We start from the raw sequence: 15,854 nt of genomic DNA on the forward strand, positions 1-15,854 counted from the left end.
TTCTGGATTGGAGCTCCCTTGCCAAGAAGTCACTAATCCCTTCCCCTCCTCCTGTTCTCAGTGGGGTAGTGGCTTTGGTGGCCTCAAAACTTCATTCCTTTCTGTGTCAGGTCCTTTCCCAAGGGTTTGAAGTGATTTCCCATGAGGGCCGACACAAGCCGTTGCCCTGCTTGCTCCTATGACTTCATGGGAGCCCATGGAAGAGACAAGATTATTGTTTCCCTGAAAGTTTGTTCCCTAAACTATTTTTGTGGCAATAGACAATGACTACATCAAGAGACATTCTTTTTTTTTTTTTTGCCAGTCCTGGGGCTTGAACTCATGGCCTGGGCACTGTCCCCCAAGCTTCTTTTTACACAAGGCTAGAGCTCTACCACTTGACCCACAGTTCCACTTCTGGCTTTTTCTGTGTATGTGGTACCGAGGAATTGAACCCAGGGCTTCATGCATGCTGGGCAAGCGCTCTAACACAAGGCCATACTCACAACCCAAAGTGTAGTTCTTTTAGTATGTTAATACCACCTTTAATATCAAGCGGAGTTTGGTTTTCCCTTTACAGAGGTCCTACCTGGGAACCCTCATCACCCTTTTCTCCTTTTCTTCCAGGAAGACCACTGTTACCCTAAAAGAGAGAAGGGGACAGAGAAGGAAAAACTCAACATTCCCATTATTCTGGGTGAGAAATATCTCAGAAGGGTTGGGGGATAGGGGAGGTGAGTAAAAATGAAGATTCTACCTGTTCTCCATTTAAGCCATCAATCCCACTTTCCCCACCTTCTCCCTGAAACGAATACAATGTGCAAATAAATAATTAAAAAGAAATAGAGAACGCAGTGTGTCACATCTGTGGGGAAATGAGTCAGACATCCAAGAGAACCAGGCACTAAAATTAAAAAAAGAAAACAAAACAGCCCCTTGTTCAGCTGTGCCTGAACAGTCTCAAAGACAAAATGAAAAACTTCAACTAGCAAGAAACAGAGTCTATAATCAAAGACAGAAATGAGATGAGGCCGGGAGGGACTGGGAGAGGGACGAAATAAATGAATGAATGAATGAATGAATGAGGCAGGTGTTGGTAACTCATCCCGAGCATCAAACCATTTCTGGATACCAGAGGGGCAGATCAGTACACGGGGTGTGGCGCTGTACCTGCTGGCCTTCCAGTCCTCTGGACCCCTGCAAACGGAACGCGCAGTCCTGGTTAGGAGATGGGAGTTTGTTGCTGAGGAGCCACTGGGATGCTCAAGGGGAGGAACTTACCTTTGGCCCTTTGTTACCATGGCAACCCTTGGTCCCTTGTTGTCCCACGGGCCCAGGGCCTCCTCTTTCTCCCTGAGAAGCAACATGGGTCTAGATGAGCTCTGAGTGATGGCCGTTTGGGATCTGTCGTGAACACTCAGGACATTTTCTTTTTGGGTTGACCAAAATATAAGGGGGGGGATAGTGGTGACAGTGTTTTATAAGCCATGCTTATAAAATAAAAGAACCCAAACAAATCACAACAGCTCTGAGGACAGCCCTTGGCTTCAGACCCCACCCCGCATAAATGCTCCTCTCTTTCTAAGTGTTCATCTGGTCTTTGTCAGCTCAAGGCGGGTGCTCAACCGCTTGAGCCCCACCACTATGTTCTAGCTTTTTGCTGGGTCGTTGTGAGATAAAGGAAATCTCCAGGATGGGTCTAGCTTCAGCTAGTTTGGAACCTCAAGATCCTCGGAGCTCAGCCTCCTGGTCTGTCTTTGCGAAACGGACCAGGCGGATGGGGAGATGGCAGGGCTCTCTGACTTCCCCCAGGAAAAGGTAACTTGGCATTAAGTTCACCGGGCAATGATGGTGGAAAGTCAAGGCAGAGATGGGGGCAGGGGGTTGATAGATGGTAGTTTAGCGCTGGAGATCAAAGCACAGAGAGAATCTTGAGGAAAACAACCAACATTTCTAAAAGTGCTTCAACCAACCTATGCGACGATGCAGGGGAATTTTATCTTATAGATATGCGATTAAGAAAACAGAAATGAAAAATAATAATTTAAAAATAGCCTGGACATACAGCAATGCCTTCTTCTCCCAAGTAGCCTCCACTGCCTTTGAAACCTGGGCTTCCCTGGGGGGGGAAAAAAAAAGGAAAAAGAAAAGTGGAGCATTTTCTGCTTTAGAAGCTCTCCAGCACATCTCATCTTGCCAAGATGTAAGAAAGCCGTCTGGCTTGCTTTATACTCATAAAAAGAGGACATGGAATGTTCAGACAAGTAGCTAGATAATTCATAAGAGCAGAATGGAGAGTTCAAGTTCCTTCCTAGACAGGCATTCCAACAAACAAAACTATCTTTACCTTTTTAATTGAAATTTTTTCTAAATAAGGATTTATGCTACACATAAAAAAATAGATATCACACACACACACACACACACACACACTTCTTTTGAAGTCATGTTTTTAAAAAAACTCCTACATTATTTTTGCATGAAGTTAAAACCTCCAGGAAATCGGTTCTCCAAAGAAATGATTTACAGACACAGTGCTTGATTTACAGACACAGTGCTATCTACAAAGTAGCTAGAAATCAAGCACATATATAAGTCATACTGAAATTCCCCACCGGCTTGGCAGGTCTGGGATTTGAACTCAGGACCTCAGGTACCCTACCAAATTTCATCAGGAAAGGCCTAGAATATCTCCTTTTGTTGGTTTTAATCTTCTCTGATACCAAGATTTAAAATCAGAGCCTCATATTTGTTCAGTTGGTACTCCACCACTTGAGTCACACCTATGGCCCTGCTTTTGGCTGGTTATCTTGAGATGGGAGTCTGTTAAGACTTTTCTTGACTTTGAGCAGCAAGCCTCCAAATCACAGTCTCCTGAAGAGCTAGGATTACAGGCATCCATCTCAAAATAATATATTTGGAAAACATTACCAAATCTTTGAATCAAATGTTATGGGTTATTTTAAAAAACCATCAACTGGCCTGTGTTTGTATATGTCACTATGAGACATCAATATCTTTAAGAGTCTGTTCAATCTTCATATATCCCTTTGAGTTAGGCAGAACTGATGGATCCCTTCTACTCAACTCTGTGAACAAATGTTATCAGGGAACAATGGAATTGGATGGAAAATTTGGGTCTGTGTAATTCTAAGTCTAATGCTCTGTGTGATACGCAGATTCCTTCTTCTTTCTACCTAAAACCAAGTCTGGAAGACATTGCACCATCAAGTGACGAGCTGGTCTGCCATGAAAATCACCTTTCTTCCGGGTGTCCCTGGGTCTCCCCTGGCGCCATCCTCACCCATGCACTTACAGAACAAACAGCAACAGGTCCTTTCTGCCACATTGACCTGGGGAGGGGGGAACGAAGGACATGGTGACCTTGCTTCCTGAATACATCACACACATGTATGTGCATGCACACAAGCACGTGCACACAAGACGGCTTGCTCTCTTGTGTTTTCTGTGTGTTTGTTTTTTGATTCCGGGGCTTGAACTGGGAGCCTGGGCACCGTCCCTGAGCTTCTTTGGCTCAAGGCTAACACTCGACCACTTGAGCCACAGCACCACTTCTGTCTTTTTCTGTATATGTGGTACTGGGGGAGCGAACCCAGGGCTTCATAGATGCTAGGCAAACACTCTACCACTAGGCCACATTCCCAGACACCCTTATCAGCTCTTTCTGGGTAACTCACCAGCTGTTTTGACAGCTGGCTTCCAAGATCCCTCATGCCCATAGTGAACTGGGTCCTGTAATCAAATCCTTTCCCAAATTCGAGGTAGAGAAGATCAGCCAGGTCATGACTGGAATGGTCAGCTCTATCCAGGGCCACAGTCAGGAGGGCGTTCAGGCCTGTGAAACACGGGGCACAATTCACGGGGTGAGTGGGCACAGAGACTCCGGCCTATTTAAATTGCCAGTCTCAGAAACTGGTTCCAAGAAGAGAATTCCATCCACTTTCCCCTCACCCACCTTCACCATGTGAAGCTAATGCAACCATCCTGAGCAAACTAAATGGGGACGGAGAACACTGGAAAAGAACTTTTAATTCCCTGGTGATTTGAAAGTCAGAGAGTGAAGGAGAAGGAGGAGGGTGGAAGGAATGGAGGAAGAAAAAGGAAGAGGAAGAAGGAATGAGGGGGAAGAAGAAAAAGAAAAAAAGTTTACATTTTTTTGACACTAAGTGGGGGGAATCCCTGTATTTTGGGTTTGGGTTTGGTTTTGTTGCTGTTACCTATACTTGAACTCGGGGCCTGGGTACTGTCCCTGAGCTTTTTTCAATTTAATTTTATTTTTTGCTCAAAGCTGGTGCTCTACCACTCAAAGCATACCTCTAGGTTGGGAGTTTGACCTAGTGGCAGAGTGCTTGCCTAACATGCATGAAGCCCTGAGTTCCATTCCTGGGTACCACATACACAGAAAAAGCTGGAAGTGGTGCTTTGGCTCAAGTGGTAGAATGTTAGCCTTGAGAAACCTCAAGGACAGTTCCCAGGCCCTAAGGTTAAGCCTTAGGACTGCCAATACAAACACACACACAGAGTTTGGTGGCTACTTAGAAATAAAGAATCTCATGCCCTTTCCTTACCAGTGTTGGCTTCAAACCATGACCCTCAGATCTCAGACTCCTGGGAAGCCAGGATTACAGGTGTGAGCCATTGATGCCGATGCTCTGATTTCTTTTTGGTTTGTTTGGTTCTGGGGTTTGACCTCAGGGCCTGAGGTCTTTTGCTGTTAAGGCTCTACCACTGTGAGTGACAGCACCACTTCCAGGTTTCTGATCGTTCAATGGAAGTAAAATTCTCATGGACTTTCCTTCCCTAGGCAAATTTCAGATCCTCAGATCCCGGTCTCTGGGGTAGTTCTGATCACAGGCATGAAGCCACCAGTACCCGGCTTCCAGATTTCTATTCTTACTGACCAGAACACACGGATGTAGGGAGTCTCCGTCCACCCTTGGCTTATTAAGAAGTGATAATAAGTCAGACTGACCATTGGGTTTAGGCGGAAAAAGCCACTTTTTTTTTAATGAGGTCATAAACACCACAGTTGGTTCATCTGGGTTCTGAAAGAATGAATTACAAAAGCTTTTGTAGACATGAATCAACTCGCCCAGCCATGTTTGTAATGTTCGAAGAAAATAATGTGACTCCTACATTCTTTTGTGGAGGAGAAATAACTGTGTCCACTTTTGTAAACTCAGCAGAAAAGTCAGTGGGGCAAGGGAGGAGGAAAAGCCTCCGAGGAGGAAACACAGGACAGGGCTTTGGCACTCAGGACTTGCTGTTCAAAGTGCAGAGAACATGAGTAGAAAAGCAGGCCTCAGAATGTTCCTCTGAGTTCACTGCCTTCCTGAGGAGACACTGTCAAACTGTGACAACTAGATAAGCATGCCTGCAATCCTAGCTACCTAGGAGACTGGGATCTAAGGATTGTAGTTCAAAGCAAGGCCAGGCTGAGAAGTCTTTGAGACTCTTCCCTCCAATGTACGGGCAAAATGCTGGACTGGATGCAGGCGTGGTTCAAAAGTGGTAGAGCACCAAACACAGCAAGAAAGCCAGTTGAGACATTAAGCCTGATTCTGAAGCTCCAATGCCAGCATGCATGCATACATGCATACACACATATACATACACACATATGCACATACACACAAACACACACATAAATTCAGGACTACCTTTTTGTTTTGTCAGTCCTGGCGCTTGAATTCGGAGCCTGAGCACTGTCCTTTAGCTTTCTCAAGGCTAGTGCTCTACCACTTGAGCCACAGTACCATGCCTGGATTTTTCTATGTGTGTGTCACTGAGGAATCGAACCCAGGGCTTCATGCATGCTAGGTGAGCACTCTACCACTAGACCAACCTCCAATGTAAGACCCAGACTGGAGTTCTGGAGACCACAAAGTGAACACACACACACCCTTCTCTTTTTTTCTACCCTTCCCTCACAGGTAGTACCTGCTTTCCTCAGTTCGTCCGATTTTTGTTCGAGTTTTTCAATATCATCATCCAAGCCATCTGAAAATAAAAGGGCCACCTGGACACATTCCAAGAATTAAAAGAAAAGAAAAGTGTACTTTAAAAAATCTGTTTTAATCTGGCAACTCTAGATCAATAAGGAAAATAAAATCACCGTACCTTTCCTCTGGCAGCTGACTTATTCTGGAAGGCATCCCAGAGGGAAGTTAGGAGGTGTGTGTTGAGAAGCGAGGGGCCACGCACAGCCACGCCCTTCAGGCTGTCCAGTAGATTCTCACTGAAGATCTCGAACTTGGGCGAGTATTTTCCCAAGGCATTCGTCACCTGGAAAGCCACACTGACCTGTGTCTCCGTGCCTACCTCACAGCTCACCCCATTCAGGGAGCTGATGTCACGTAAGATTTCTGGAAGGTACGACGTCATCCAGGGCTGACTGTCCAGCAAATTCTGCCCCATCTGCTGCGTGGAGACATCAAACCCAACCACCACGTCCACAAAGCAATCTAGGATTCGAAGCAAAGAGGCGGGTTTACGTGAGCAGCCAGCTTTTATTTGATTCTTTCCCCTTTCCCGGTCTATTCTTTAGAAACCAGAGTCGGGCCAGGCAGTGGAGGCTCAAGCCTATGATCTTAGCTACAAAGATGGCTGAGACCTGATGATCAGGTCTCAAGTCAGCCGGGCAAGAAAGTCTGTGCGACTCTTTCCTTTTTTAATTGTCAGGGTGATGTACAGAAGGGCTACAGTCACGTTCATCAGGTAGCGTATATATTACTTCTAGAACACGGTTACCCCTTCCCAAGTTTTTCTCCCACTTTCCTTTCCCTCCACTCCCCCCCCCACTTATCTTGTTTTTCCCTTATCTTCCCTTTTTCAAATATCTGTGAGACTCTTATCTCCATTCAACTACAAGAAAGGAGGAGGAGGAAGAAGAGGAAGAAGGAAGAAAGAAGAGGAAGAAGAAACAGCAGCCGGGTACCAGTGCCTCAAACCTGTCATTCTAGGTGTTCAGGAGGCTGAGATCTGACGTCATGGTTCAAAACCTGGACAGCAATGTCTGTGGGACTCTTTTTTTTTTTTTTGCCAGTCCTGGGCTTGAGCTCAGGGCCTGAGCACTGTCCTTGGACTTTCTCAAGGCTAGAGCTCTACCACTTGAGCCTCAGCACCACTTCCGGCTTTTTTCTATGCATGTGGTACTGAGGAATCGAACCCGGGTCTTCATGCACGCACTCTTCCCCTAGGCCAAACTCCCCACCCATGTGGGACTCTTATCTCCAATAAACTACTCAGAAAAAGCTGAAAGTGGTGCCATGGCTCAGATGGGCAAAAGAAGCTCAGGGACAACACCTAGACCCTGAGTTCAAGCTACAGGACAAGAAAGCAAGGAAGGAAAGAGAGGAAGAAGTGGGGAGGAAGGGTGAGGGAAGGAAGGAAGGAAAGGGGGAGAGAAGAAGAGAGGGAAGGAAAGAAGGAAGGAAAGAGGGAAGGAGGGAGGGAGGGAGGGAGGATAGAGGGAGGGAGGAGAGAAAGGAGAGAGGGAGGGGAAAGAAGAGGAAAATGGAAGGAAAGGAGCACATCAGTGTTGGCAACTTTCTCACACTTTCCCAGCGGAGCCATTCCTACACAGGAAGGCCCAGATTCCCTGGTAAGAGTGAGAGAAAAAAGGTACAAACTATCCACAAGTCAGAGAGGGAAGAGAAAGAGAAAAATACTAGATAACTGTGAAAAAAGCTCCCATCAAAATCAGAGCCAACGACTCTAAATTCTCCCAGCAACATCAGAAAAAGTCAATTTACATCCTGGAGGGGGGGGCGGAAGGGGGAAATGTCGGAGAAGACAGACGGAAGGCGAGAGGGCGTGTGATGGTGTGGGGTCGGGGAGTGTGAGGCGAAAACAGATGAAAACTAGATAAAAAATACTTACTGCTCTCCCCCAGGGACGTGCAAATGTTCCGAACGACCCTCTTCTTCACCTTTCTGAGCTCATCGAAGTTTTGAACCGTGAGTTTCCGCTCGGGGGACCCGGTGATCTGCAGGAGCTGGTGGTGGTCAATGTTGCCGATGCCCACCGAGAAGATGGCGATGCCCTGCCGCCTCAGCTCCATGGCGGCCGGGGCCACGTCGTCTTGGGACTGGCCGTCGGTGAGGACCAGCAGCACCTGCATGGCCCCCTCCTGGATGCGGCTGCCATTGTCCGGCTTGAAGAAATGGGCCACCTGTCTGAGCGCAGCCCCGATGTGGGTGAACCCGTACACCTGGGGGATCTTCTGGATCGCCAGCCCGATCTCCTTCTTGCCCGTGAAGTTCCCCAGGGGAAACTGGGGAAGGTAGATGTGGCTGAACTGGGCCACGCCTATCTGCACCCTGCTCTGGCCCACGTGGAAATCATCCACGACCGAGATGAGAAAGTCCTTCATCTTCTGGAAGTCCATCGGGTGGATGCTGTTGGATCCGTCCATGAGGAACACAAGATCTACCTTGTCAATGTCGCAGTCTAGAACCAAGCGGGGAGACAGCTGGTTACCAGCAGGCACTGGCCATGCGAATACAGTTCCCTCAGGACAACTAATGAGTGCTAATCATTTGTGTGGTTTCTGTTGCTCGTAGGGCTTGAACTCAGGACCTGGGCACCATCCCTGAACTTTTGTACTCAAGGCCAGCGCTCGACCGCTTGGCCTTTCCACTTTGATACTGCACCATTTTCATGTCTGAAATCAGAATTATGGAATGACACAGAAAACTTATTATCTTTAGCCTGAAGATGTTTCTGAAAAAGCCCAGAATCAGAAGCATAGCACATAACAACAGTAATATTATCAATATTAATTAACAAGGACATTTATCCATGTAGAGCTTCAAACAGAAACAGATGGTGTAAATGATGGATATAGCCTCTTTGGCTAGCTGAGCAATACATTTTTGTTTGGTTTTCCTAAGGAGAATTGAGGGGACGATTTAAAAGCATAATTTCTGATGTGTATCTATTTGGTTTCCTCTTACATCAGCCCCCTCTGTGGTGTATGTAGACCATAACAAAACTACCTACTTTAGAAAAAATAGTATTCTTCTTGGCCTAATGGTAGCGTGCTTGCCTAACATGAACAAAGCCCTGGATTTGATTCCCTAGTATCACATACATAGAAAAGCCAGAAATGGTGCTGTGGTTTAAGTGGTAGAGCTCTAGCCTTGAGGAAAAAGCCCAAGGACAGTGCCCAGGCCCTGAGTTCAAGCTCCAGGCCTGGCAAGAAAGAGAGAGAGAAAGAGAAAAAGAGGTGGGGGGAGAGGGAGGCAGAGGCAGAGACAGACACAGAGCTACAGATCAATCAATCTAGAGTTATTTCTAACTCTTAAGATTCAATCATGTGATAGGTCTTTTTATTTTCTTTTTCTTTTCTCTCTTTTTTTCTGCCAGTCCTGGGGCTTGAACTCAGAGTTTGGGCACTGTCCTTGAGCCTTTTTTTTTCCCCCTCTAGACTGCTGTTCTACCACTTGAGCCACAGCGCCACTTTTCTGGCTTTTTCTGTATCTGTGGGACTGAGGAATGGAACCCAGGGCTTCATGCATGGTAGGCAAGCACTCTACCGCTGAGCCACCGTCCCAGCCCCTCAATCATGTGATAAGTTCTATTTAAGAAAAAAAAAAATCGTGTTCCCTGTCTCCTCTCTGGAGAAGGCGTTTCTGAGGACCCCGTGCCATTCACTGACGAAGAGCCAAAGCTGAGGCGCCTTACCCACTTTAGAAGAGTTGCACATGCTGGCTGACACATCTGAGAAGATCCCCTGGAGGCCTGTGAAAGTCTCCACGAAATAGTACTTGTCCTGCGACCCCGCCATGGCCAGCAGCTCCTCAGGTTTGGCGCCCTCGATACCCACGGCCAGCAACAGGATTCCTTTGTCCCGCAGAGCCTTGGCCGTGGAGTTGAGTTTCTCAGCATCGTGGGATTCCCCGTCCGTGAGCACAATGAGGACCTGGGGTACCCCCTTGTGCAGGCGGCTGCCCCGGGCCTCTGTGAACATGTGGTCGGAGAAGGCTAGCGCCTCTGCCGTGTATGTGCTGCCCCCCACAAGCTCGGCTTGATCGAGCTTGGAAATCACCTCTGATTTTGTGTCCTGGTCATCCAGGTAAAATAACACTTCCGGGTCATCGGCATACTGCAGGGCTCCAAACCGGACTTGGTTCTTGCCCACATCGGCTTTCTTTACCAAGCCAATCATGAAATCTTTCATGATCTTATATTCCCTCGAGTCAATGCTGCCTGAGCTGTCAATCACGAACACCACATCTAAAACTTCAATCCGCTTGCATTCTGGAAGAGAAGGGAGGGAAAAAACAAATCCGCTGACACCAGCTCAGGGTAGTATGGAAGAGGCCTTCAACTTTGTTCTCTAATGTCTGGTGGTGCCTGATACCAGTGTCACACACCTGTCATCCTCGCTCCTCAAGAGGCTGAGATCTGAGGATCGAGGTTTGGAGCGAGTCCTTCAGACTCTTATCTCCAATTAAGTATCAAAAATCCCCAAGCGGTGTGGCTCAAGTTAGGGGAGGGCTGGGAACATGGCTTAGTGGTAGAGGGCTTGCCTAGCATGCACAAAGCCCTGGGTTCGATTCCTCAGCACCACATACACAGAAAGAGCTGGAAGTGGTGCTGTGGCTCAAGTGGTAGAGTGCTAGCCTTGAACAAAAGAAGCTCAGGGATAATGCCTAGGCCCAGAGCACAAGTCTCGGGACTGGGGGGAAAAATGTTAGGGGACAATGCCAGGGCACAGAAAGAAGGAAATGAGAGGGGAGGGGAAGAGAGAGATGGGAGGTAAAGAAGAAGGAAGATAGGGAGTAAAGGAGGAAGGTAGGGATAGAAGAAGGAAGATGAGAGAGGAGAGAGAGGACGAGAGGAAGGAAGGAAGGAAGGGAGGAAGGGAGGAAGGAAGGGAGGGAGGGAGGGAGGGAGGGAGGGAAGAAGAGGGAAGAAGAGGGAAGGAGAGGGAAGGAGAGGGAGGGAGGGAGAGGGAAGGAGAGGGGAGGGAAGGCAAGAGAAGGGAGGAAGAATGGAAGGAAGAGAAGAAGGAGTCCAATAACTTTGGGGCTTTCACAATTCTAAGTTTTCTCATATAAGTGGTTCCTCCAACATGTGCTTTCTTTTATTTAAATTTGTCTTTTTTTTTTTTTAAGGCATAGGGATGCTGAGACTTTATTCTCAAACTAAGCCTTGGGGGAAATGACCAAATAAAAACGAATTAGGCCATGCTCTTTTTTATGGTTCTAGCATAGCTGAGTTGGAAGGTCATATAATTTCTTCCTTTTTGAATTTCTTAAAATAATGCTTTGCATTATTGGACCTGGCACTAAAAAAAAAAAAAAGAAAGAAAGAAAGAAAGAAAAGAACTCATTCCTCAGTTGGCCCCATTGAGTTGTCCTAGCCAAACCATGCCCCTAAGCTTTGAAACAGCCTAGTGGTAGCGTGCTTACCTAGAATGCACGAATCCTCAGTACCACATCCATAGCAAAAGCCCGAAGTGGTGCTGTGGCTCAAGTGGTAGAGCTCTAGCCTTGAGAAAGCCCAAGGTCAGGGCTCAGGCCCTGAGTTCTAAGCCCAAGACTGGCAAAAAAAAAAAATTCTAGCGGTCAATGCCAGGTAAAAGAAAAGCAGGAACTCGTGCATGCCGAGCTGTGAAACGCTAAGGCATGCGTGGTGGAGAAGGGGGACTGTGAGATGGTGAGTCACCCAGTCCATGCACAGGGCCATCTCTCTTCAGACCTGGGATCCAAACATGAACTCAGCCGTTCCTGAGAAACACAACCAGGAGGAAGCATTCCCTCCACATACACACAAGCCTCCCCCATCTCCTTCTTTCCTAAGAAGTCACACCGAGGCCATGTGGTGTTGAAAACGAGAGAGCCAAAACCTCCCCCCACGGCCAAGAAAGCCATGTATGGGAGAAAGCCATAACCCCAGTTCTTCAGAAAAGTGGACTTCATGAAAGAACCTCAATCTCTTCCAGACCTTGGTTGGCTGTAAAGTTGGCTCCCATGGCTTGCGAGACTCAGGGCTAAGGAATTACCAGGGAATTAAAAAGCCAAGTGGACTCCTTTTTTTTTTTAACTCCTATGAGACACAGACCATGTCTCATGAAATGTTTTAGTAGGAGATGATCCAGAACTATGGCTTGAAACTAAGTTCGCCTCTCTCAGAACTCCAACGTAGCATATCCTACTAGAAACTCTGTTACTGTGCTCATACAAATAAATCAGCTTCGGGTTTGTATTTTTGTTGTTGTTGTTTTTCAAGTCCTGGGGCTTGAACTCAGGGCCTGAGTCGAGCACTTGCTTATTAAGCAAAAGGTCCAGAGTTCAAATCCCAGTGCTTGGGCTGAGCGCCGGTGGCTCACGCCTGTCATCCTAGCTACTCAGGAGGCTGAGATCTGCAGATCACAGTTCAAAGCCAGGCCAGGAAGGAAAGTCCATGAAACTCTTATCTCCAATGAACCATTAGAAAAGCAGAAGTGGTGCTGCGGCCTCAATGTGATAGAGCACTAGTCTTGAACTGCAAAGTTCAGGGACAACGCCTAGGCTCTGAGTTCACAACTGACCAAAAAAAGAAAAAAAGAAAAAAAAAGAATCCCAGACACAGTCTTGAGAGAGAGAGTTCAAGATGTGTCTCCACCCGGGCCTACCTTCCTGAGGACTGCAAATGCCCAGAACGAGGTCGTCTTCGATTTGCTGCAGAATGTCAAAGTTCTCCACATAAAACACCATCTCTGGCCTGCCACTGATCTCCTCCAGTTGGGTGACATTGGAGTGAAAGACCCCCACCGAGTAGATGACCACGCCTTTTTGTCGCAGAGCCTCGGCCGGCTCCTTCACCGCATCCTGAGCTTCGCCGTCTGTGATGAGGAGGAGAAATTTCCTGACACCGGGCCGAGCCCCCTTGGTTGGGCTGAAGTACTGGGACACGAAGGTCAGGGCACTTCCGGTCAAGGTGGTTTCTCCGATGTAAGGCATGTGGTCTATGGCGCTGGAGATGTGGCTCTGGGTCCTGAATTTGTCCAGCTGAAATTCTTCCTTGTTGACGTCACTGAACTGGACCACCCCAATCTGGACCTGGTCGGGCCCGATCTGAGATCTGTTCACTAGACTCTTCATGAAGAGCTTCATCTTCTGGAAGTTCTCAGTCCCGATACTGCCAGAACTGTCCACCAGAAACATGATGTCCGCTTTCATGTCCTTACAGGCTGTGAGGGCCAAGACATCCCAGCGTTATTCAACTCCACTCAACATCCGACCCGCAAAGAATGCTATTTTGAAGAACACTGCTCTGGAGTGGTACTTAGTAGGTAACAAAAAGAAAGGCAAATAAGCCAGGAAACTGAAGATCAGGGTTCAAAGCCAGCCCAGGAAGGAAAAGTCCAAGAGATTTTTTGGGGAGGAGGGTCAATTGTGGGGCTTAAACTTCAGGACCTGGGCATTGTCCCTAAGCCTCTTTGTGCTCAAGGCTAGCACTCTACTATGTGAGCCACAGCAGCACTTCTGGTTTTTTGAGTGGTTCTGTAGAGATGAGAATCTCATGGGAGTTTTCTGCCTGGCCTGGCTTTGAACTGCAATGCCCAGATCTCAGCCTCCTGAGTAGCTAGGATGGCAGGCGTGAGCCAACAGTACCAAGCATTATGAGATTCTTATCTCCAATAAATTACTCAGAACATACCAGAAGTGGTACTGTGGTTCAAGTAAGAGTCATTGAGCAAAAAAAAAAAGCTCAGGGACAGCACCCAGGCCCAGAGTTTAGGCCCCACAAGCAACCCCCCCCCAAAAAAAAGGCAATAAAAGAGCAGGGCACTTTTGTTTTTATTTTACAGGTGTGGTAGCTCACACCTGTAATCCTAACTACCTCAAGAGGCTGAGATCAGAGCATGCTTAGAAACTAGCTTGGGCAGGAAAGTTCATGAGATTCCTCTCCAATGAACCACGAAAACACCAATAAGACGCATGGCTCAAGTGGCTGAATGCTAGTCTTAAGCAATAAGCCCTCAGGGACAGCATCCAGGGTATGAGATCAAGCCCCAGAACTAGAACAAAAAAAAAAATTGGGGGTCAGGAATGTGGCCCAGTGGTAGAGTGCTTGCCTAGCATGCATGAAGCCTTGGGTTCCATTCCTCAGTACCACATACACAGAAAAGCCAGAAGTGGTACTGTGGCTCGAGTAGTAGAGCCTAACCTTGAGAACGCTCAAGGACAGTGAGTGCTCAGGCCCTGAGTTCAAGCCCCAAGACTGGCCAAAAAAAAAAAAATTGTTCCTATGTGGAGATCTGTTGACTTGACTAATTATCTCTCTAGTGTACAACCAAGAACCCCTTGTAATGCTGATGAATACCTAAAGTGGTTATGAATACCTAAACAGTGATATTGGCACCGTCCTCCCATAAGTTCTGTGCACGTGCACTTGTGTATGCACACGCGTGTACTGAGATTAAAGCTAGAGCTGCAGAGTGTTGCTTGGTTTCTTCATTTAAGGCTGGTATTCTACCACTTGAGCCACAGCGCCATTTGCAACTTCTTGCTGGTTAACTGAAATGAGAATCTCATGGACTTTTCTGCCTGGGCTAGCTTCGAGCCACCGTCCTCCCAGCTCAGCATCCTGAGCTGCTGGGGACGGCAGGCATGAACCAGTCAACACCACCAAGGACTGACCAGCGACCCCCATGTGGGCTGACATTGGGGGCGTGGGGGGTGACACTCCCTCCCCGCCCACCCCTCCCTCTGTCTCCTCTTACCTTCCTTGGTACAGATTTCCTGCACCACCTCATTGCGAATGTCCTTCAGGGCGTCAAAGTCGTGCACGTAGTACACTCTCTTCTCCCCGCCTGCCATTGCCCGCAGCTGGGTTCGGTTGGCTTCCCTGACCCCGATGGCATAAACCCAGATGTTCTCCTTTCTCAGTTGGCGTGCGGGCTCCAGAACGCTATCCTCTGAGGCGCCCTTGGTCAGAACCACCAGGTGACTTGGCACTTGGTCTCCTCGTTGTTTCTTGGCTTTTTGCAACAGGCTCAGGGTAAAATTCAGGGCTGCACCGGTGTGGGCAAGACCCCCCATCTGCCGGATGTTCTCAATGGCTCTTCCCAGATCCAGTTTGCTGGAATACTTGTCTATCTCAAATTCTAAGTCCCAGCTGTTGGCGTACTGAACGGCCCCAACGCGTACCTTATGGGGAGCGATGTTAAACATCTCTACCACCTCAGACAGGAAGGTTTTCATCTCGTGGAAGTCTGTGGCCTGGGTGCTGCCCGAGCCATCGATCAGCAGATAGATGTCGGCTTCCTCTGTGTCCATGCAAGCTGAAATGGGACCAGAAGTGGGGGGAAATGGGTTCAGAGGAGAAGAATGGACAGAAAAGGACACAGGGCTTTTTATGCAGGCCACTTGCTCTGCTAGGCTAGAATGGGGATGAGGCAGGATATCTATTTTTGTTTTTTGGCCAGTCCTGGGGTTTGAACTCAGGGCCTGGGTAATGTCCTTAGGCTTTCTCAAGGCTAATGTTTAACCACTTGAGCCACAGCAATACTTCAGGCTTCTTCTGTGTATGTGGTACCAAGGAATTGAACCCAGGGCTTTATGCATGCTAGGTAAACACTCTACCACTAGACCATGCTTCCGAGCCCCTCTGCCACACATTTTTTTAAGAAATAAAAAGGATTATCCTCATGCATGCCTAGTTCCTTAACTACAGTAGGACACTGTCAGCAACCTTCTTTGTGAAAGAAACTATATTATCATTTAATTGAACAAAGAAAAGAACAATCTAACCCAGGCACTGTTGGTTCAAGCCTGTAATCCTAGCTACTCAGGAGGCTAAGATCTAAGGATCATGGTTCAAAGCCAACCCAGACAAATACAAGAGCCTATCTCCAA

The 15,854-nt window shown here is 47.6% G+C and overlaps 1 protein-coding gene across 1 annotated transcript in view; it reads right to left on the reverse strand.

The window, feature by feature from the left end:
- The window catches only part of Col6a6 (collagen type VI alpha 6 chain), a 69,953-nt gene that overhangs the window by 26,816 nt on the left and 27,283 nt on the right, over positions 1 to 15,854 (reverse strand). Inside the window, exons 4-16 of the mRNA XM_090323185.1 lie at positions 14,720 to 15,280; positions 12,626 to 13,183; positions 9,688 to 10,263; positions 7,882 to 8,451; positions 6,121 to 6,464; positions 5,941 to 6,019; positions 3,678 to 3,835; positions 3,240 to 3,332; positions 2,045 to 2,098; positions 1,261 to 1,332; positions 1,150 to 1,176; positions 737 to 781; positions 569 to 622 (exon numbers count right to left, since the gene is read on the reverse strand). Of these exons, the coding sequence (XP_090179311.1) occupies positions 569 to 622; positions 737 to 781; positions 1,150 to 1,176; positions 1,261 to 1,332; positions 2,045 to 2,098; positions 3,240 to 3,332; positions 3,678 to 3,835; positions 5,941 to 6,019; positions 6,121 to 6,464; positions 7,882 to 8,451; positions 9,688 to 10,263; positions 12,626 to 13,183; positions 14,720 to 15,280 (3,191 nt within the window). The remainder of the gene's footprint in view (positions 1 to 568; positions 623 to 736; positions 782 to 1,149; positions 1,177 to 1,260; positions 1,333 to 2,044; positions 2,099 to 3,239; positions 3,333 to 3,677; positions 3,836 to 5,940; positions 6,020 to 6,120; positions 6,465 to 7,881; positions 8,452 to 9,687; positions 10,264 to 12,625; positions 13,184 to 14,719; positions 15,281 to 15,854) is intronic.

Source organism: Megascapheus bottae, chromosome 32, assembly GCF_031878675.1.
Source record: "Megascapheus bottae isolate mThoBot1 chromosome 32, mThoBot2.hap1, whole genome shotgun sequence".
Taxonomy (NCBI): domain Eukaryota; kingdom Metazoa; phylum Chordata; class Mammalia; order Rodentia; family Geomyidae; genus Megascapheus; species Megascapheus bottae.